The sequence below is a fragment of the Kogia breviceps genome, chromosome 15 (assembly GCF_026419965.1).
Source record: "Kogia breviceps isolate mKogBre1 chromosome 15, mKogBre1 haplotype 1, whole genome shotgun sequence".
Taxonomy (NCBI): Eukaryota; Metazoa; Chordata; class Mammalia; order Artiodactyla; family Physeteridae; genus Kogia; species Kogia breviceps.
The window spans coordinates 71,536,628-71,558,681 of record NC_081324.1 but is presented as its reverse complement, the minus strand read 5'-3'; the positions used below and the strand labels follow the sequence as shown (position 1 = coordinate 71,558,681).

General features: G+C 42.6%; 1 protein-coding gene across 1 annotated transcript in view; it reads left to right on the top strand.

Annotated features, from left to right (window-relative positions):
• ANKRD13A (ankyrin repeat domain 13A) overlaps positions 1–22,054 on the top strand; it is a 39,136-nt gene that overhangs the window by 6,638 nt on the left and 10,444 nt on the right. Inside the window, exons 2-7 of the mRNA XM_059039514.2 lie at positions 11,421–11,553; positions 12,361–12,485; positions 14,867–14,912; positions 16,420–16,563; positions 17,247–17,436; positions 21,217–21,283. Coding sequence (XP_058895497.1) covers positions 11,421–11,553; positions 12,361–12,485; positions 14,867–14,912; positions 16,420–16,563; positions 17,247–17,436; positions 21,217–21,283 — 705 coding nt within the window. The remainder of the gene's footprint in view (positions 1–11,420; positions 11,554–12,360; positions 12,486–14,866; positions 14,913–16,419; positions 16,564–17,246; positions 17,437–21,216; positions 21,284–22,054) is intronic.

Below are 22,054 nucleotides of genomic sequence, written 5' to 3'. Positions count from 1 at the left end.
GTTGAAAATCAATTGACCATAAATGTATAAGTTTATTTCTGGACTCTAGATTGTATTCCATTGATTTATATGTCTGTCTTTTTGCCAGTACCACACTGTCTTGATAGCTGTAGCTTTGTGTAATAAGTTTTGAAATTGGGAAGTGTGAATCCTCAAATTTTACTGTCTGTTTCAAGATGGTTTTGGCTATTCCGGGTTCTTTGCATTTCCTATGAATCTTAGTATAAGCTTGTTCATTTCTGCAGAAAGTCAGCTGGAATTTTGATAGAGATTGCATTGACTCTGTAGCTCAGTTTAGGGAGTTTTGACATGTTAAAATACTAAGTCTTCTGAACCATGAACTTGTGATGCTTTTCCATTTATTTAGATCTTAATTTCTTTCAACAATGCTTTATAGTTTTCGAAGTATAAGGTTTATACTTCTTTTGTTGCTTATTCCCAAATGTTTTATTCATTTCAATGCTGTTGTAAAAGGAATTTTTAAAAAACTCATTCATTCATTCATTTTTGGCTGCATTGGGTCTTCGTTGCTGCGTGCAAGCTTTCTCTAGTTGCAGTGAGCGGGGGCTACTCTTCGTTGCAGTGTGTGGACTTCTCATTGCGGTGGCTTCTCTTGTTGCAGAGCATGGGCTTTAAGCACATGGGCTCAGTAGTTGTGGCCCACAGGGTTAGTTGCTCTGTGGCATTTGGGATCTTCCAGGATGAGAGCTCGAACCCGTGTCTCTTGCATTGGCAGGTGGATTCTTAACCACTGCGCCACCAGGGAAGCCCCATAAAAGGAATTTTTAAAGTTTCATTTTTGAGTTGTTACAAGTGTATAGACATACAATTGATTTTTCTGTATTGCTCTTGTATCCTGCAGCCTTGCAGAACTCATTAGTTCTAATAGTTTTTAAGTAGATTTCTTAGGATTTTCTATATATGAGATCATGTTGTCTGTAAGTAGAGATAGTTTTATGTCTTCCTTTCCAACCTGGATGCCTTTTATTTATTTTTCTTGCCTTATTGCCTTGGTTAGAACCTCTAGTACAATGCTGAATAGAAGTGATGAAAGAGAACATTCTTGTCTTATTCCTATCTTAGGAGGAATGCATCCAGTCTTTCACCATTAAATATGATGTTAGCTGTGGGGTTTTCACAGGCAGATGCTGTTTGAGGAAGTTCCCTTCCATTCCCAGTTTGTTGAGTGTTTTTTTTATCATGAAGGGGTGTGGGATTTTGTGAAATGCTTTTTCTGCATTGTCTTAGTCCATTTGAGCTGCGGTAACAAATATCATAGAGTGGATAGTTTATAAACAATAGAAATTTATTTCTTATAGTTCTGGAGCCTTGAAGTCCAAGATCATGTTGCCAGCAGGTTTGGTGTGGTGCTGAGGGCTCTCCTCCTGGTTCATAGCAGGTGCCTTCTCGCTGTGTCCTAACATGGTAGAAGGGGGTTAGCAAGCTCTCTGGAGCCTCTTTTATAAAGGCACTAATTCCATTCATGAGGGTTTCACTCTCATGATCTAAGCACTTCCCAAAGGCCCCACTTCCTAATACCATCATCTTTAGAGGTTAGGATTTCAACATACAAAGTTTGGGTGGACACTTCACCTTCAGACCACAGCATGCATTTATCGAGATTGTCATGTGTTTTTTATTTTATTTTATTCTGTTGATATGCTGTGTTACATTAATTGATTGTCAGATGTTAAGCCACCCTTGGCATTTGTGGGATAAACTCACTTGGTCATGGTGTACAATAGCCCTTTTTATATGTTGCTGAATTTACTTTGCTAGAATATTGTTGAGGATTTTTGTACCTATATTCATAAGAGATACTGGTCTGTGGTTTTCTTTTTTTGTGACGTGTTCATCATCAGGATAATACTGGGCTTACAAAATAAATTGGGAAGTTTTCCTTCCTCTTCTGTTTTTTTGGGTTTGTGAAGAATTAGTATTAATTCATTGAACATTTGGTAGAATTCACCAGTGAAGCCATCTAGGCCCGAGGTTTTTTTCCTGGGAAGTTTTAAAATTACTGATTCAATCTCTTTTCTTGTTATCAATTTTTTTTTCAGGTTTTTTATTTTTTCCTAAGTCAGTTTTGCTAGTTTGTGGCTGTCTAGGAGTATGTGCATTTCATCTAAATTCTAATTTGTTGGCATACGTTTGCTCATAGCATTCATTTATAGTACTTCTTATTTCTGTAGAGTTGTTAGTAATATCCCCTTTTTCATTCCTGATTTTGGTAACCTTAGGCTTCTCTCTTTTTTTTCCTTGGTCAGTCTAGCTGAAATTTTGTCAATTTTGTTGATATTTTCCAAGCGCCAACTTTTGGTTTTGTTGACTTTCCTCTATTGATTTTCTATCTTTTTTCCACTAATTTCCACTCTAATTGTTATTCATCCATTGTTTTAAATCACACTGTCACTGTAATATATTGTTATTCTTCTTTCCTTCTCTCCTTTGAAGTGAGGAGAGGCACAGGAGGCTCTGAACAGTTAGCCATGCAAAGTGTGCAGCTGTGTGGCTCCGACATACAGTTTTCCCTGTGGTCCAAAACAGAAAAGAGTCAACAAAATATATTTGGCTTTCATTTTATACATCGTATCTTAATGGTTGCCCAGGAGCTTAGTCCGAGATGTTAGTTTTGTTCTGGGGTATGAATTAAAGTAAGTAGAGTTTCCCCAGTTTTGTTCTGGTGTATGAATTAAAGTAAGTAGAGTTTCCCCTTTTGTGTGGTAAATACTGTTAAGCATCTCCTGTGTCGGGCAGTATGCTAACCCTAGCACCTTTCATGTAGTACTTTGAACTTGTTGAGTAAGAAAACAGTATGTTTAAGAGACATGAAAGAAAATAATGAATTTGCTAATTATTTCTTTCCTAATCAACTTCAGCTTAGTTAATAGTTTAAAGCCCTATTACTTTTTTTAAAGAACAATGATTTAATGCAAATTAGAGTCTACCGTGGCAGAAGCTAAGAAATATGAGACTCGGATCCTGCCCTTTGGATGCTTTCGTGAGATCGACAGGCCGTCCCCTTGGGAAAAGTCAGGGAATCCCAGGAGGTGGTGTGGGCCCCATTCCAGGAGACTTGTTGGCATTTCAGCACCTGAGAGAACGCTGAGGCCTGGGGTTGGTCCAGGAGGACGTGTGTTCACTTAGCAGAATGTCTTCGACCACTTCTGTTTTTCCTCAGTAGCAGTTCCTGTCTTCACTCCACAATAGCCATGATACAATTAGCAAAACAGGGAAGCTCAGTAGCTGTTGGATAGTAGCTGCTTACCCACAATCCCGCTTACCTTCCTTTCCTGTGGCCGATAGTAGCTTGTTCTGGATATCTCTGGAGGCTGCACAACAACTGGCATCTCAAATCAACATAAAGCACATTTTCTAAGCAATATCATGGCACGTAAAAGTTTTTATATTCCAAAAGCCCCATGGCAGTTTCTTGTGTCCTTGGAAGAACATCCAGAGCCGTCTTTGGAAGGCAGCACCCAGTTGTTCAGACTGAGCTCTGGAGACCCAGCACAGGTGCCAGGAGGAGGGCCAAAATAGGAGTGAAGAGTCAAAACCAAATGGACATTTATCTGCAAATATGTCCACACACATGCCTGGTGGATCACGCTGGTTGTCTGTGGAACCCGTGGGTCCTGCTACTTCGGGGCACTTGGAACTCAACACACAATAATGAGAGTGGTGTTTTGGTGGGAATCCAGCTAGAGAATGTAATTTTATTCTAACTCAAATTATCTTCTGTACTTTTGGGTTTTTGTTTGTTTGTTTGCTGTACGCGGGCCTCTCACTGTTGCGGCCTCTCCCGCTGCGGAGCGCAGGCTCAGCGGCCATGGCTCACGGGCCCAGCCGCTCCGCGGCACGTGGGATCTTCCCGGACCGGGGCACGAACCTGCATCCCCTGCATCGACAGGTGGACTCTCAACCACTGCGCCAAGGGAAACCCTGTACTTTCGGTTTTGATTAAAGTCCTGAGACTTGACTTGAATGCTGAGATGTGCTGGAGAAACCCCCCATGTTCTGCGTCATAGAGTGGTTGCATTTCCATGAAAGCTCTTAGCCTTACTTAGACTTAATTTGAGTGCTGTTGTGTTGAGTGCCATTCGTGCTTAAGGTTGTGTTGCGTGATCTGAGGCCTATAGCCAGTGTTTATGAGGCACTTAACTTTATAGAAAAAGGAACTTAGTAACTGTCATCTTTATGTATAGCTCCCAGAGTCATGTTTCAGTCTTGCCCACTTGCAAGCATTCATTTTCCCATATAGTGCTGTCATGATGTGCAAATAATATTTTTAACTTTTTTTGAATTTTATTTTTCATATAGCAGGTTCTTATTAGTTACCTATTTTATACATATTAGTGTATATATGTCAATCCCAATCTCCCAGTTCATCACACCACCACCACCATCCCCCTGCCATTTTCCCTCCTTGGTGTCCATATGTTTGTTCTCTACATCTGTGTCACTATTTCTGCCTTGCAAACTGTTTCATCTTGCACCGTTCTTCTAGGTTCCACATATATGCGTTAATATATGATATTTGTTTTTCCCCTTCTGACTTACTTCATTCTGTATGACAATCTCCAGATCCATCCACGTCTCTACAAATGACCCAATTTCGTTCCTTTTTATGGCTGAGTAATATTCCATTATGTATATGTGACACATCTTCTTTATCCATTCCTTTGTCGATGGGCATTTAGGTTGCTGCCATGACCTGGTTGTTGTAAACAGTGCTGCAGTGAACATTGGGGTGCATGCATCTTTTTGAATTATGGTTTTTTCTGGGTATATGCCCAGTAGTGGGATTGCTGGATCATATGGTAATTCTATTTTTAGTTTTTTAAGGAACCTCCATACTGTTCTCCATAGTGGCTGTATCAATTTATATTTCCACCAACAATGCAAGAGGGTTCCCTTTTCTCCATACCCTCTCTAGCATTTGTTGTTTGTAGATTTTCTGATGATGCCCATTCTAACTGGTGTGAAATGATACCTCATTGTAGTTTTGATTTGCATTTCTCTAATAATTAGTGATGTTGAGCAGCTTTTCATGCACTTCTTGGCCATCTGTATGTCTTCTTTGGAGAGATGTCTGTTTAGGTCTTCTGCCCATTTTTTTTTCTAATTTTATTATTATTTTATTTATTTATTTTTGGCTGCATTGGGTCTTTGTTACTGTGTGCAGTCTTTCTCTAGTTGCAGTGAGCGGGGGCTACTCTTTGTTGCAGTGTGCGGGCTTCTCATTACAATGGCTTCTCTTGTTGCAGAGCACGGGCTCTGGGTGCCCGGGCTTCAGGAGTCGTGGCTCACGGGCTCTGGAGCACAGGCTCAGTAGTTGTGGCTCATGGACTTAGTTGCTCTGTACCATGTGGGATCTTCCTGGACCAGGGCTCGAACCTATGTCTCCTGAATTGGCAGGCGGATTCTTAACCACTGTGCCACCAAGAAAGCTTCCCCTGCCCATTTTTTGATTGAGTTGTTTGGTTTTTTTTACTATTGAGCTGCATGAGCTGTTTATATATTTTGGAGATTAATCCTTTGTCTGTTGATTCATCGGCAAATATTTTCTCCCATTCTGAGAGTTGTCTTTTTGTCTTGTTTGTCGTTTCCTTTGCTTTGCAAAAGCTTTTAAATTTCACTAGGTCCCATTTGTTTATTTTTGTTTTTATTTCCATTACTCTAGGAGGTGGATCAAAAAAGATCTTGCTGTGGTTTATGTCAGAGTGTTCTTCCGGGCTTCCCTGGTGGTGCAGTGGTTGAGAGTCCGCCTGCCGATGCAGGGGACACAGGTTTGTGCCCTGGTCCGGAAAGATCCCACGTGCCGTGGAGCGTCTGGGCCCGTGAGCCATGGCTGCTGAGCCTGTGTGTCCAGAGCCTGTGCTCTGCAATGGGAGAGGCCACAACAGTGAGAGGCCCGTGTACCACCAAAAAAAAAAATAAATAAATAAATAAAATAAGAGTGTTCTTCCTATGTTTTCCTCTAAGAGTTTTATAGTGTCTGGTCTTACATTTAGGTCTCTAATCCGTTTTGAGTTTATTTTTGTGTATGGTGTTAGGGAGTGTTCTAATTTCATTCTTTTACATGTAGCTGTCCAGTTTTCCCAGCTCCACTTACTGAAGAGACTGTCTTTTCTCCATTGTATATCCTTGTCTCCTTTGTCATAGATTAGTTGACCATAGGTGTGTGGGTTTATCTCGGCTTTCTATCCTGTTCCATTGATCTATATTTCTGTTTTTGTGCCAGTACCATATTGTCTTGATTACTGTAGCTTTGTAGTATAGTCTGAGGTCAGGGAGTCTGATTCCTCCAGCTCCGTTTTTTTCCATCAAGACTGCTTTGGCTATTTGGGGTCTTCTGTGTCTCCATACAAATTTTAAGATTTTTTGTTCTAGTTCTGTAAAAAATGCCACTGGTAATTTGCTAGGGATTGCATTGAATCTGTAGATTGCTTTGGGTAGTATAGTCATTTTCAGAATATTGATTCTTGCAATCCAAGAACATGGTATATCTCTCCGTTTGTGTCATCTTTGACTTCTTTCATCAGTGTTTTATAGTTTTATGAATAAAGGTTTTCTTATTTATTTATTTATTTATTTGTGGCTGCATTGGGTCTTCATTGCTGCGCGTGGGCTTTCTTTTCTTTTTTTTTTTTTTTTTTGCGGTATGTGGGCCTCTCACTGTTGTGGCCTCTCGCGTTGCGGAGCACAGGCTCCGGACGCGCAGGCCTAGCGGCCATGGCTCATGGGCTTAGTTGCTCCGCGGCATGTGGGATCTTCCTGGACCAGGGCACGAACCCGTGTCTCCTGCATCGGCAGGCGGATTCTCAACCACTGCGCCACCAGGGAAGCCCTGGGCTTTCTTTAGTTGAGTCGAGCAGGGGCTACTCTTCATTGTGCTGTGCGGGCTTCTCATTGTGGCGGCTTTTCTTGTTGTGGAGCATGGGCTCTAGGCATGCGGGCTTCAGTAGTTGTGGCACATGGGCTCAGTAGTTGTGGCACGCAGGCTCTAGAGCGCAGGCTCAGTAATTGTGACGTATACGGGCTTAGTTGCTCCGCAGCATGTGGGATCTTCCCGGACCAGGGTTTGAACCTGTGTTCCCTGCATTGGCAGGCGTATTCTTAATCACTGTGCCACCAAGGAAGCCCTGAGTACAGGTCTTTTACCTCCTTAGGTAGGTTTATTCCTAGGTTTTTTATTCTTTTTGTTGCAATGGCAAATGAGATTGTTTCCTTAATTTCTCTTTCTAATCTTTCATTGTTAGCATACAGGAATGAAAGAGATTTCTGTGCATTAATTTTGTATACTGCAGCTTTACCAAATTCATTGATTAGCCTAGTAGTTTGCTGGTGGCATCTTTAGGATTCTCTATGTATAGTATCATGTCATCTGCAAGCAGTGACAGTTTTACTTCTTCTTTTCCAATTTGTATTCCTTTTATTTCTTTTTCTTCTCTGATTGCCATGGCTAGGACTTCCCAAATGTTGAATAATAGTGGTTAGAGTGGACATCCTTGTCTTGTTCTTGATCTTAGAGGAAATGCTTTCAGTTTTTCACCATTGCGAATGATGTTTGCTGTGGGTTTGTCGTATATGGCCTTTATTATGTTGAGGTAGGTTCCCTCTATGCCCACTTTCTGGAGAGTTTTTTATCATAAATGGGTGCTGAGTTTTGTCAGAAGCTTTTTCTGCATCTATTGAGATGATCATATGGTTTTTATCCTTCAATGTGTTAATATGGTGTATCACATTGATTGATTTGCATATATTGAATAATCCTTGCATCCCTGGGTTAAATCCCACTTGATCATGCTGTATGATCCTTTTAATGTGTTGTTGGATTTTGTTTGCTAGTATTTTGTTGAGGATTTTTGCATCTATATTCATCAGTGATATTGGTCTGTAATTTTCTTTTTCTGTAGTATCTTTGGTTTCGGTATCAGGGTGATGGTGGCCTCATAGAATGAGTTTGGGAGTGTTCCTTCCTCTGCAATTTTTTGGAAGAGTTTGAAAAGGATGGGTGTTAGCTCTTCTCTAAATGTTTGATAGAATTCACCTGTGAAGCCATCTGGTCCCAGACTTTTGTTTGTTGGAAGATTTTTAATCACAGTTTCAATTTCATTACTTGTGATTGGTCTGTTCATATTTTCTGTTTCTTCCTGGTTCAGTCTTGGAAGGTTATACCTTTCTAACAATTTGTCCATTTCTTCCAGGTTGTCCATTTTATTGGCATAGAGTTGCTTGTAGTAGTCCCTTATGATGCTTTGTATTTCTGCAGTGTCTGTTGCAATTTCTCCTTTTTCATTTTTTATTTTATTGATATGAGTTCTCTCCCTCTTTTTCTTGATGAGTCTGGCTAAAGGTTTATCAGCTTTGTTTATCTTCTCAAAGAACCAGCTTTTAGTTTTATTGATATTTGCTATTGTTTTCTTTGTTTGTATTTCATTTATTTCTGCTGTGATATTTATGATTTCTTTCCTTCTGCTAACTTTGGGTTTTGTTTATTCTTTTTTCTCTAGTTCCTTTAGGTGTAAGTTTAGATGGTTTATTTGAGATTTTTCTTCTTTCTTCAGGTAGGCTTGTATTGCTATAAACTTCCCTCTTAGAACTGCTTTTGTTGCATCCCACAGGTTTTGGATCATAGTGTTTTTGTTGTAATTTGTCTCTAGGTATTTTTTAATTTCCTCTTTGATTTCTTCACTGATCTCTTGGTTATTTAGTAACATATTGTTTAGCCTCCATGTGTTTGTGTTTTTTACGTTTCTTTCCCTGTAATGGATTTTAATCTCATAGCATTGTGGTCGGAAAAGATGCTTGATATGATTTCAATTTTCTTAAATTTACCGAGGCTTGATTTGTGACCCAAGATGTGATCGATCCTGGAGAATGTTCTGTGTGCACTTGAGAAGTGCACACAGAACATCTGTTGTTTTTGGGTGGAATGTCCTATAAATATCAATTAAATCTATCTGGTCTGTTGTATCATTTAAAGCTTGTGTTTCTTTATTAATTTTCTGTCTGTATGATCTGTCCATTGGTGTAAGTGAGGTGTTAAAGTTCCCCACTATTATTGTGTTACTGTCAGTTTCCTCTTTTATAGCTGTTAGCATTTGCCTTATGTATTGAGGTGCTCCTGTGTTGGGTGCATATATATTTATAATTGTTATATCTTCTTCTTGGATTGATCCCTGATCATTATGTAGTGTCCTTCCTTGTCTCTTGTAATGTTCTTTATTTTAAAGTCTATTTTATCTGATACGAGTATTGCTACTTGTACTTGTCATTTTTCCCTTGTTGCTTTCAATAATTTTCTTTGTCTTTAATTTTTGCCAATTTGATTACTATGTGTCTCAGTGTGTTTCTCCTTGGGTTTCTCCTGTATGGGACTCTCTGCGCTTCCTGGACTTGGGTGGCTATTTCCTCTCCCATGTTAGGGAAGTTTTCGACTATAATCCCTTCAAATATTTTCTCGGGTCCTTTCTCTCTCACTTCTCCTTCTGGGACCCGTATAATGCGAATGTTGTTGCGTTTAATGTTGTCCCAGAGGTCTCTTAGGCTGTCTTCATTTCTTTTCAATCTTTTTTAAAAATTCTGTTCTGAGGCAGTGAATTCTACCATTCTGTCTTCCAGGTCACTTCTCCGTTCTTCTGCGTCATTTATTCTGCTATTGATTCCTTCTAGTGTAGTTTTCATTTCAGTTATTGGATTTTTCATCTCTATTTGTTTGTTCTTTAATTCTTCTAGGTCTTTGTTAAACATTTCTTGCATCTTCTCGATCTTTGCCTCCGTTCTTTTTCTGAGGTCCTGGATCATCTTCACTATCTGAATTATTCTGAATTCTTTCTCTGGAAGGTTGCCTATCTCCACTTCATTTAGTTGTTTTTCTGGGATTTTATCTTGTTCCTTCATCTGGTACAAAGTCCACTGCCTTTTCATTTTGTCTGTCTGTCTGTGAATGTGGTTTTCCTTCCACAGGCTGCAGAATTGTAGTTCTTCTTGCTTCCGCTGTCTGCCCTCTGGTGGATGAGGCTATCTGAGAGGCTTGTGCAAGCTTCCTGATCAGAGGGACTGGTGGTGGGTGGAGCTGTGTGTTGCTCTGGTGGGCAGAGCTCAGTAAAACTTTAATCCGCTTGTCTGCTGATGGGTGGGCCTGAGTTCCCTCCCTGTTGGTTGTTTGGCCTGAGGCAACCCAGCACTGGAGCCTACAGCACTGGAGCCTACCCCGCTCTTTGCTGGGGCTAATGGTGGACTCTGGGAGGGCTCACGCCAAGGAGTTACCTCCCAGAACTTCTGCTGCCAGTGTCCTTGTCCTCATGGTGAGCCACAGCCACCTGTTTCCCACCTCTGCAGGAGACCCTCCAACACTAGCAGGTAGGTCTGGTTCAGTCTCCAATAGGGTCACTGCTCCTTCCCCTGGGTCCCTATGCGCACACTACTTTGTGTGTGTCCTCCAAGAGTGGAGTCTCTGTTTCCTCCAGTCCTGCTGAAGTCCTGCTATCAAATCCCGCTAGCCTTCAAAGTCTGATTCTCTAGGAATTCCTCCTCCCATTGCCGGAGCCCCAGGTCGGGAAGCCTGACGTGGGACTCAGAACCTTCACTCCAGTGGGTGGACTTCTTTGGTATAAGTGTTCTCCAGTTTGTGAGTCACCCACCCAGCAGTTATGGGATTTGATTTTATTGTGATTGTGCGCCTCCTACCGTCTCACTGTGGCTTCTCCTTTGTCTTTGGATGTGGCATATCTATTTAGGTGAGTTCCAGTGTCTTCCTGTCGATGATTGTTCAGCTGTTAGTTGTGATTCCAGTAATCTCGCAAGAGGGAGTGAGCACACGTCCTTCTACTCCGCTCTCTTGAACTAATCCTCCTCTCTTTCAGTATTATTTGCACACTAGTAAAAATCTCTAATATGAGTCCAAAATCAATTATTATTCAATGGTATATCTTACATTAGAATCACAGGCTAATTTGTCAGATTCTCTGATACATTATCTAAATCTTACAACCATTGAAAGTGCCATATTACACAGAATACTACTAAAGTTAACACAAAAATGAATACTGTGGATTTGGATTTGGTGTATTTCATCTTTCTCATGTTTAATTCTGAACTGTCTTAGGATTAAATGACATTTACCGTCCACGGCACATTGAGGGTACTGCCTCAAGCCTCCTGGGCTTACCTTTGCAGGAGAATGGGGAGTCCTGTCTCAGTAGCCTGAGGTTGCTTTTTGGCCCAGATGTGTCAGAGAGATTCTTCTGCCACCACCGTGAACACGCCAGATCCCTTCTGTGTGATGCGATGTCAACAGGGTTCTCCCAGACCCTCCTGTTTTTAATTTTGATACTGAATATTATCTCTCAAACTCCTTTCCACGTTTTTATGTAATATATCCAATTATATAAATGCCAGTGTTTACTTTACAGAATGTGGAGGCTCTGGATCCGCGAGGTCGAACCTTATTGCATCTTGCTGTTTCTTTGGGACATTTGGAATCTGCTAGAGTCTTGCTCCGACATAAAGCAGACGTTACAAAAGAAAATCGCGAGGGATGGACAGGCAAGTATACTTGTAAAGTAATTTAAAGCCTTTCATTTGGTTTTCTTTTTCTGAATAAAGGCCAGTTTCAATCCTTCACTCCTATTGTCCCAAGTCATATTTATCTTAAGACTCTTTCTCTCTTGGAACTTGGGGCTGGGCGAGAAGATGAGAGCCTCTGATGCTGTTGGCTTGTCTGCAGCACACTGGTCTGAATTATGTCCTGGGCCAAGAGGCCTGGGTAGAGGGTGACTCCTCATCCGGAAAGCGGCTGTACATGCATCAGACATGAGTGTGAAGGCCAGATTTCCCCTGAGGAATGTGGTGGTAACTCCAGCGAATCCATCAGGATAGAGAAAATCAAAAACATTATAGCTGAAAGTAGTAGTATTTTCCAGTGAAATCCTGGCACTTCCCTTGTTTTGCACACTCTCGTACTACTGGTCAGAGTAATTTTGAGTTGACTGAGCAAGGATATACACAACACAAACCCTACCTGCACATCTCCACAGTTACGTGATCACTCAGTGAAAGCCAGCTCTGAAGACACTGTCAGTATTTCAGAGCCAGTGGTAAGAAAGAGGGGAAAGGGAACGATGGCAGGGTTTGCTCAAGAGGCTGAGTACTATGTTCTCTTCACTTCTCAGTCAGGTAAGGGCTAGAAGTAAGTAGTCATGGTCATAAAGATCAGGGGGGGCTGCAGCCTGTGTCCCACTTTGAAGAGAATATTGGCCTTTGATCCAGATAGATACTTTTCATAGTGGCTTTGGAATTTGTCAGAAAGTGTGAGAATACAGGGGGATCATATTTCACTTTTTTGCCTTCCAGTTTTGCACGAGGCTGTGAGCACCGGTGATCCCGAGATGGTGTACACAGTCCTTCAGCATCGGGACTTCCACAACACATCCATGGCCCTCGAGGGAGTTCCCGAGCTGCTCCAGAAAATTCTCGAGGTAGCCATAAAAATTGACAATGCCATCATTGGAGTTAAATGCTGACACAGCAGCTGCAGACACAGTTTGACATCCTTGTGTGCCTTTCTAAAGAGTTTTATGAGTCATGAATACGATGTATTGAATACCAAATAGCATTACTCCTTGCTTTTCCAACTTGTTAAATGTATGAAGTCTTTCACAAATTACATTTCCGGGTCATTAAGACTTACTCTTTTAAGTGTTATTTAAAAATTAGAACTAGGGCTTCCCTGCTGGCGCAGTGGTTGAGAGTCCGCCTGCCGATGCAGGGAACATGGGTTCGTGCCCCGGTCCGGGAGGATCCCACATGCCGCGGAGCGGCTGGGCCCGTGAGCCATGGCCGCTGAGCCTGCGCGTCCGGAGCCTGTGCTCCGCAACTGGAGAGGCCACAGCAGTGAGAGGCCCCGCGTACTGGAAAAAAAAAAAATTAAAACTAAAGACAAATGGACATCAAGCAATTAATTTGTCTAGCTGCCTGTTTTCTTACAAGTAGCATCCCAAGCTCAGGTCATCTTGGGGAAATTGTAATGAACATCGTGACTATATGGGGATTTTCAGGGCCTGTTGAGGCTCAGAAGTCTGTGTGCAGCTCTCCTTGACACCCCTGTCACTTCTAGCCATTCGTATTTTGTGACTTCTAATCCATTCGCTTAATTTATTTATAGTTATTGGCTTTGGGGCAGTTTATCTCTCTTGTGAATGATGTATGGGCTCTGTGACACTTAGAGAACTTTCTTAAAAGACTTTACTTCTTGGCTCTTGGATTGTTTGGGATGATGGTTACCATTCTTCAGATAACCTTTGTCACTTGCAATAACCGTCTTATTGGTCAGCCATGTGCAATATTCCTGAGGCAGCAGGAGACGAGAAAGTACCAGCGGTTCAATTTTCATGTTGTTTATTCTCAGTTTAAACACAGAAGTGAGCTCCCCAAGTATTTCCAAAGATATTTGCTAGATAAATCGGCTTTCCACATTTCTTGAGAAAAATTAACAATCCTATTGAGAAAAGGAATAACTTTGCTGTGAGACAATCACTGCTTGTTATCTGAGCACTCTTCTTAAAAAAAATTTCTGTGACACAAGCCAAATCCTGCCTAAGACATTCATTTTACACATACTACAAAAAAACCGTCCATGAAGTATGAAATTGTTGTATCCATTGTTTTTAAAATAGATGTGTGTTTGAGTGCACAAAGATCACATAGATTTGTTTTCTTATCTAACTCACTGTAGGAGGAACTAAAAACATCATTTGTCCATTTGACAAAGCAGAAAATGACTTATTTAACATGGAGTCACCCACACTTAAAAAATTCAGTATAAAAAACTTTCTTTTTTTTAACCTGTATTGATCCATAGCAGTGGACTGCACTGAGTTGTATTCTCTGCTGGAGGTTATAGACAGCCCACAAATAACATGGTGCTTGGTGGCACCAGAGGCCGTGCATGATGGCTTGTTTTTCAACAGCGTCTCCTTGTTACGTGTCCACATTTCTTATCCATTGCCCCTCGGAGTGTCTTTCACCCATCATTGGAATCTGGTTTTTCTTGAGCAGAAAAACATCTGGAATTTCTAGCATTTTTCTTCCTTCATGCTAACTGTTGGATTTCTTAAGTAGCTCTCCAAGAACCTTCTGTAGGAATTTATGGTAGGTCAGAAAACCATCCTAAACAGGCCTGCTGTGGTGGTGTGAAACCTCAAAAAGCCAAATCCTAAAACTTCAAGAGGAAAGTGGGGCAAAAGTCTTCTGTTAACTGGAGGGAAAACTCAACTTTCTGGGGGCAGTGATGTCTCGCAGCCTCTTGGTTTCAGAGTGGTCTGATACACACCAAGCAGTTCCCAGCACACAAAGCCTTTCACAGTCAAGTTCCCCGTAGAAGAGATAGGGTCCATGCTCCCTTTTCTCTGCTTAGACCAGCCTGTGACCCATATTGTGTGGTGGTACTTGAGCCCATCCTCCTGGCTCATGGGCTGTTACTGTTGGGAACATGGTTGAGCCACTAAATCAACTTTGGCTTTCTCTCCCTCCAACCTTGTCACTTGCAGTTAACTTTATTAACTGTCTAGACATATTTTATATTGAGATAAAATAACAGCCTGAACGTAAAATAAGGATTCAGTTTGATGGGTTTGCGATTTATGTTTCTTCTTATCTTCTCTGTTCTTTCTCCCTCTCACTTTTAAACAACCCTAATAAACCTTACTGTGTTTGTGTTTAGTTAATGGTACCAAGGGCAATTTATTTTATTTTTTATTTTATTTTTTAAAAATTAATTTTAATTGGAGTATAGTTGATTTACAATGTTGTGTTAGTTTCCGCTGTAAGGAGTAATTTATTGTAAACCTTTGTCCTTCAGGCTCCGGATTTCTACGTGCAGATGAAGTGGGAATTCACCAGCTGGGGTGAGTGGCTGTGGCCTTGAAATTTATTAGCTTGAATATAGGCTTATATAACTTTTTATAAAAGTTATATGTATTTTTTTTAATCTAGAAAATGAATAGATGAGAATAAGGGAAGACAGTCACCCACAGTCCCACATAAGCACAACTGTTGTTAATGCTTTAGATGTGTTCCTTCCAATCTTTTCCCGCGTGTGTAAGACTTTTTTTCCCAAGCATTCATCAGTACAATATATAGACAACTTTGTCTCTTCCTTTTATCAGTTATCGCTGACATTTATCCATATTATTCGTTTTTTAATATCTCACTTTAAATGGCTAAAATCTTAGTAAGATTTATCATAAATCAGTTACTCATTTCCTGGTGGAGTTCAACGCGATCCTTTTAAACTTGTTTTTCTTTCCTTTTCTTTTTAAATTAATTATTTACTTATTTTTGGCTGCGTTGGGTCTTCGTTGCCACGCGCGGGCTTTCTAGTCGCGGCGAGCGGGGGCTACTCTTCGTTGTGGTGCGCAGGCTTCTTATTGTGGTGGCTTTTTTTGTTGTGGAGCATGGGCTCTAGGCATGCAGGCTTCAGTAGTTGTGGCTCGCGGGCCCTAGAGCGCAGGCTCAGTAGTTGTGGTGCACAGGCTTAGTTGCTCCACGGCATGTGGGATCTTCCCGGAGTAGGGCTCGAACCCGTGTCCCCTGCATTGGCAGGCGGATTCTTAACCACTGTGCCACCAGGGAAGTCCTAAACTTGTTTTTCTAAGGAAGAAGATGAGATGAATATTGGAATAGCTTGTTTTTAACAAAATGGATGTATTTCTCCAAAATCTTATGTAAGGCAAATTGACTGACAGTAATTTTCCTAGATGTTCTACTTCTGTTTCTTGTAGATCAGTTAATGACAGTTTCTAACTCCCAGGTTTTCAGCTATTTTCACTTCCAGACTTCCCTTTCAGGCAGGAAGTCATGTTTGTAATAAAACATTTAAATGAAGTAAAAAGTATATGAAAGAACAGAACTTCAGGTTCTTCTATGAAACTGAGTTCTTTTTAATGCAAATAGCCACTCTGATCTCAGTTTTTGTTAAAAAAAAAAAGCAGCATATTTTAGACATTTGATGTCTTAAATGGTGGGCCTGCCAGTATAGGGGGGTCTCAGCCAGATGGCGAGAGTAGCATATGTGGATAAGGGCAGCCAGATGGATGCACTCTAGCCCTGATGGTAGAGTCGATGAGAGGGGTTCATTTGGGATTGAGAATACTCTTGGGAAATTGATTTAGCGTTTTCTCTGGACAAGACATAGATCTGCAGTTTTATAAACAGCTGTAGAACAGAAAGTCCATTTTTATTTTTTAAGAATGACTCCTTGTATTGTAAGTGTGGGAGCCAAGCCCAGTTCTGTGTGACCGACGCCATCTTGCCACTCCTGTCCTTTCATTTAAGTCAGAATCCTGATTTCTGGGGCCTGGCTGTTCTGCTTGGCCCTCAGGCTTTTCTCAGTAGTACACTTCTCTTCTCCAGTGCCCTTGGTTTCCAGAATATGCCCGAATGATGTCTGTCGCATTTGGAAAAGTGGTGCCAAACTGCGTGTGGATATCACATTGCTGGGATTTGAGAACATGAGCTGGATAAGAGGGAGGCGGAGTTTTATCTTTAAGGGAGAAGGTGAGTGGTTCTGTTTTAGTAATCAATGCTCTTCCTAAGTTCTGAGTGATCTTTTAACTATCAAAATGTATTCACATTTATGTGCCTTTTCCGTGCCTGTCTCTGGGGCATGTTTTGTTGTTGTTGCTGTTATTCTTATTAGTTATTCAACTCTCAGTTTCTATATCTTATTTCTTATCTGGATAGTTCTCTTGCACATATCATTTACCACCCAACACTGTTACCCTCTTGACATATGACATTCCTAAACCTCTGAGTGCAAGACCCTGTCTTGTATCTCTTCATATTGCCTCCGTAATCAGGCGTGGTCCCCTAATGGAGGGTGAGAAATGGTGTGGCTAACCCAGTGTTGTGCATGAATAATTTATATTAATTAGGCAATCATATACTTAAAGAAGTACACAGATGAAATGTGTTGCTAACGAAAAACACAAATTATTTAAAAAGTCTGCACCTTTGGGGGAGATGGCCCAGAGCCTCCTCAGAGTTATGGAAAGTTGGCCAGACCATTCCTGGGCAAGTAGGTAATCGATCATCAATAGTCTTTAGGTTTTATCAGGTAGCACCAGGGGGTGGGGGGGATGGGGGGTGTGTGAAAGATGATGCAGTTTAACATACAAAGCTTCTTTGGTTTTGCATCTTCCTTGCACTGTGCTTAGTTGCGCCCTTGTTTCCATGAGCAGACAACTGGGCAGAGTTGATGGAAGTCAACCACGATGACAGAGTGGTCACCACCGAACACTTTGACCTTTCCCAGGAAATGGAGCGCCTCACTCTGGACTTGATGAAGCCAAAAGGCAGGGAGGTTGAGAGGCGGCTCACAAGCCCAGTCATTAACACCAGCCTTGATACTAAAAACATTGCTTTTGAAAGGTATGGATTTAGGTTCTGCATTTTCACATCTAATCCCTTTACTGCCATCTTTAGTGCCATGTATATATATATTAATTGGAAAGTATGGGTGGATTGGGATTTTTCTAATCTGGTATAAGAAACACTAGTGGGTTTTAAAGTTGATCTCTCCTCTAACCAAATAAACCACAGCTGACAGCCTCCACCATGTGTCATTTTTATGGCACATTGGTTAAGTCTTGGAGAAATGTCTTCATATTCTTTTATGGGCCCTTTTCTAATGGACATTGCTTGAATTTTATTTCTGTGTCTGGCAATCCACAAGACTCCCTGGTCCCAAATCATGGAGCTTTGAGTTTCTGAGGTAGAATCGGTCCAGTACTGAGTGTGGTTATCCTGATATTAGTGAGTCAGATACACACTTACCATACCATTCAACGTGGTTCTCCCCCTCACCCACCTCGTGCCTCCCCATGAGGCCTAATAGTTTAGAGCGAGAGTCTGGAGGGGTTTCAGCTTTATCCCAGACTTTATCTGGCGAAATCTCTGGGGAGGTCTGTGCCTTGGTTAACCCAGGTGAGAACACCATTTCTGGGCCTCTGCCTGTGGGCGGAGCTGAGGCCGGGAGGGCCTTTGTAAGGGGGTGGAGGCTGTCATAGCTGTTGGCCTGAGTGCTTCTACCATAGAATACACCGAACAGAGAGTGTCCGTAAGAGCCCTGAGTGTTTGCCTAGGATGTCACATCCAGCTCTCTGTAAACCAAAGCAGCGTAGCCTGAGCTGACATGGACACTATTCTGGATTTAGGCTTTCTTTTCTCTTAATGGATATACTGACTGTTCTCTCTTTGCCTTTTCTTCTTTGTTTCCAGTATAAAATTTGTTAATAAAACGGAGAGTCTTCGGTTTAGTCAAACATAAGGTTTAAGTGCCCCTTTCCCCTAATTTAGATCAAGCTGTGGAATTAGGGTATTTGCTGGTAGCAGAAGAGAAAACGCCAGGTATGCTGCTGCTTTGGGAGTGACACCCCCTGAGGCAGGGTCAGTCCCCTGTCGCCAGCCTCCTTGCACCGGCCTCACCAGGTGACAGCCTCTGTTTTCCAGGGACAGCAAGGTTTAGGGACTGACCATGGCTTTACCTGGAAGGGTCTTGGGAATATATCTCCAGGCTTCAGCATCCACCTCTGCAGGCCGGGAGGGCTGCAGCTTAGGGCTCTGCTCATAAAGCTGGACGACGGGGTAGCCGAGGGCTGGAGGAACCTGGCGCCATCGGCAGGGCTGCTAACTGTGCAGCTGTGATCAAGCAGCTTCATCTTCAGGTTCCTGTTTTCCTCAGCTGAAAAGAAAAAAGGAGTGAATCTCGAGATGAAATCTCAGATGTCATGAGAGGAGCCACTGTTCCCCCTAGTTCAGCAGCAGAGTTGTAGCGTCATTGTTTGCTCTGAAGTGTAATTTACAGAGAATGTGACGGTTACTGGCTGTTACCCGGTGGAGGGTAGACAGCCCCCCTTCCATTCGTACCGAGTTACATTTTGTATTCCTGTGGTCCCGGGGTTTTCAGATGGGTCAGGCTAACCCTCATTTTGTGAGCATCAGAAAGTTGCTGAGAGAGAATTTCTAGAAGGCACCTGCTGTTTTTGGTGGTGCTTGGAATGAAATAGGTGCTCAGTGAGCTTCTCGTGGTTCAAGCAAGGGCTTGGGCCCCTCTTGAGGGTGAGGTTTGCTGCTAGAAAAAGTGTGCTTGCCTGGTTCTTACCCGAGGTGTGAGCGAGTGTTCAGCTGATTAAATTTGGAAGCTGTGAGCCTGTTATATTATGATAGTCTTCTCCATCCCTTTCTTTCTCCTAATCTTACTGTGAGCTTGATGCTTGCCAAGTAATACTTTTGCCCGAGTGAATTTTGGGCCTGCGGATATATACCCTCTGGTCGCAGTTTGGATTTGTCTCTCCTCTGAAAGGTTCTGCTCTGCCCACCTTAGACGGAGCATTCCCTGCCACCCTCAGAGCCTTTCTCCACATTGTGTGGCAGCCTCCGAGTCCCAGAATGTGCTAGGTGGCCTTTGACATGGTGGTCTCAGTGGAGACGGGCAGAGGTGAAAACGGCAAAAGAGGAAGCTGGGTTTTCTCCTATCGTTATCAGATGCCTCCGCGTGTACAGTTAATCAAGGAGCCAAGGATTTATTAGAATCTTGATTTTAAAATAGGATGTAGCTGTTGAGTTTAATAACTAAGCTGTCAGAGAGTGGATGTGGGGAGGGAAATGGAGCAGCCAGGATTGCAGGTAGAGCAGATGTGGGTGAGTGAGGAGCATGGCAGCTCCCAGGGAGAAAAGGCGGCTCTGATTTCTCAGCATCCACGAAGGACCAAGTGGAGCACACCTAGTCATCCTTCAGTCCGAGTGCCAGAAAGCGACGATTTCCCGTGCCAAGATACCAAGTTCTTGGTGAAAGACAGGAACTGAGGATTGAACTGTTCACCCAAAGGAATATCTTGATTTTCACTGATCGCTAAAAGGGGACTCGGGTTCATTAATGAGGCAGGTGCGGTCCCTAAATTTGTTTCTGGAACGTAAATTGGAGATAGCGAGCATGTGGTGGTATCATCCCTTTAGGAGCCCTCTCTTTCCCTCCATCGGTCACGTTGTGCTAACTGTGGGTAACGAATAGGAAAGTTAAAGCTCTGGTCCCTCCTTTCTCTGATGGATTGTAATACACACATAAAACTCAGCATACCCTGTCTGGACTAACTGCATTTACCAAATCTCATTAGAAGAAAAGCAAACTGTTCGGAAACACAACGTGTAGATAACTGCCTCCCGGCCACCATTCTGGAGCTTCCTGCGCGGTGTCCTGCTTCACCCTGGGGTTGGAGCAGGAGGCAGGCAGTTGCCCGACACAGGCCCAAGTGCAGTAGTCACAGTGGAGCTGGGATGTGACGTCCTAGACAAAGGGGCAGTCTGGGCAGGGCTCCCCCGGGAGTGGGAGCATTTCCCAGGGTGAGCTGCTTTGAAAAAGAATCAGCGCCTCTTGGCCACATTTGCCTCCTAAATGCATTTTTTTTCCAGGAGTATATTGAGTTGAGTAACTGGGTGTTTGGGCACTTTACCAATGCCACAGCTGCTGCTGAAGTGCTGGGCTGCTTTAAAAGCAGTTCCACAGAGCTGGACTCAACGGCTGGGCTGAAAAACTGCTTTCGATATTCTTTTCCCCCGCTGCGCCAAACCCGACGACGCGCGCGACTCCAAAGCCTCTTTGCGGGCACTAATGGCTTCTGCAAGCAGCTCTCCACAGTGCTGAGTTCCTGCCCCACCCATGTTCTCCCAGGAGCAGGATGGTCTGTGCCTCACTGTTCTAAGAATTCCTCGATTGAGATACTTCTGCTTATGGGGATAGAGCCACTGACTCTATCGGTGCCCACGGCTGGGTTGACCCAGATGAATGCTCTGGCCCAGATACCACCTTAGTGGCGAGCCCTTGGACGCTGGTCATCTGCACTCACTTCTTGGGGACAGCTGTCCAATAAATGTCACCACCTTTGTTGCCTCTGCCGGCAGCTTTCATAAAGAAGCCAAGAATGGAGGCTTTCTCTTGCCGGGGGTGAGGCAAATTGATTAATAACTGTGGGAGGGGGTGGGGGATGCTTGAGCCATCTGTCGTTAATAACATCCTTTTGTGGACAGTAGGACCCTAATTTCCAAGTGTCCTTCAGTAACTTAAGCTGGGGGAAGGAACCTATAAAGGCTGCAGGGATAAATCTGAATGGCATATTGTACATGTGGAAATTTGTGGTGTTCACTTTTTATCAGAACTAAATCCGGATTCTGGGGCTGGAGGACAGATAAAGCAGAAGTTGTTAATGGTTACGAAGCAAAGGTAAAAGGAAACTCTTAAAATAAGATTTAATATAGCTATTTAGCTTCTGTGCAAATGAGGAGTCTGTTCAGATTTTGTCATGCATCTGTGCCATGGAGGTGCTCTGGGGAATAAGTTCTGTCTAGTGTGTCTCTTCCTTGGATTTGTATCTTATTTGGCTTTCAGAAAATGGAATAGACCTCCATGTCCCAAGGAGGTCTCTAGTTATGGCAAAGAGAAACTATGTTGTAGAGAAATGAGCCCAGGTACCAGTTGTCCTGGTGGGAGTGACAATTCCTTTCATTCTTTAAAAAAAAAAAAAGAAAGAAAGAAAAGAAAAAGAAAGGACTAGATTTAACATGCTTGTTCATCTTTTTTAATCACCTGAGTGGGTTTAAAAAATATATATTGTAAAGTAGCTTTTATGAGTCTCCCAATATTTTTAGTCAGCCAAATTGTAACCAGTAGGCTTCCAGCCCACTTACATGATGTCAGTGAATTTAGAAGATAGTTGTCATAGTGGAGACGACAGTTGCTCGAGTCGTCTGGCACTGTGTCAGCTGGACAGCTGTTTCCTGGCCTCTCGTTAGCCCTGCAGTGCAGCGGGGATTGATGGCTCACAACGGTGCCGCCAGCAGCTGCAGGGTCCTCTGGTGACCTCTCAGTGAGCAAAGAAAGCTTACGTCACGCTCAGTGAGATGCACTTAGAAATAGTCCTTCCAGTGCTGGGTGTTTCCTGAATCTTTAACCGTTGGGAATCCACGTTTTGGCGCATACAGTTAATTTTCTGTG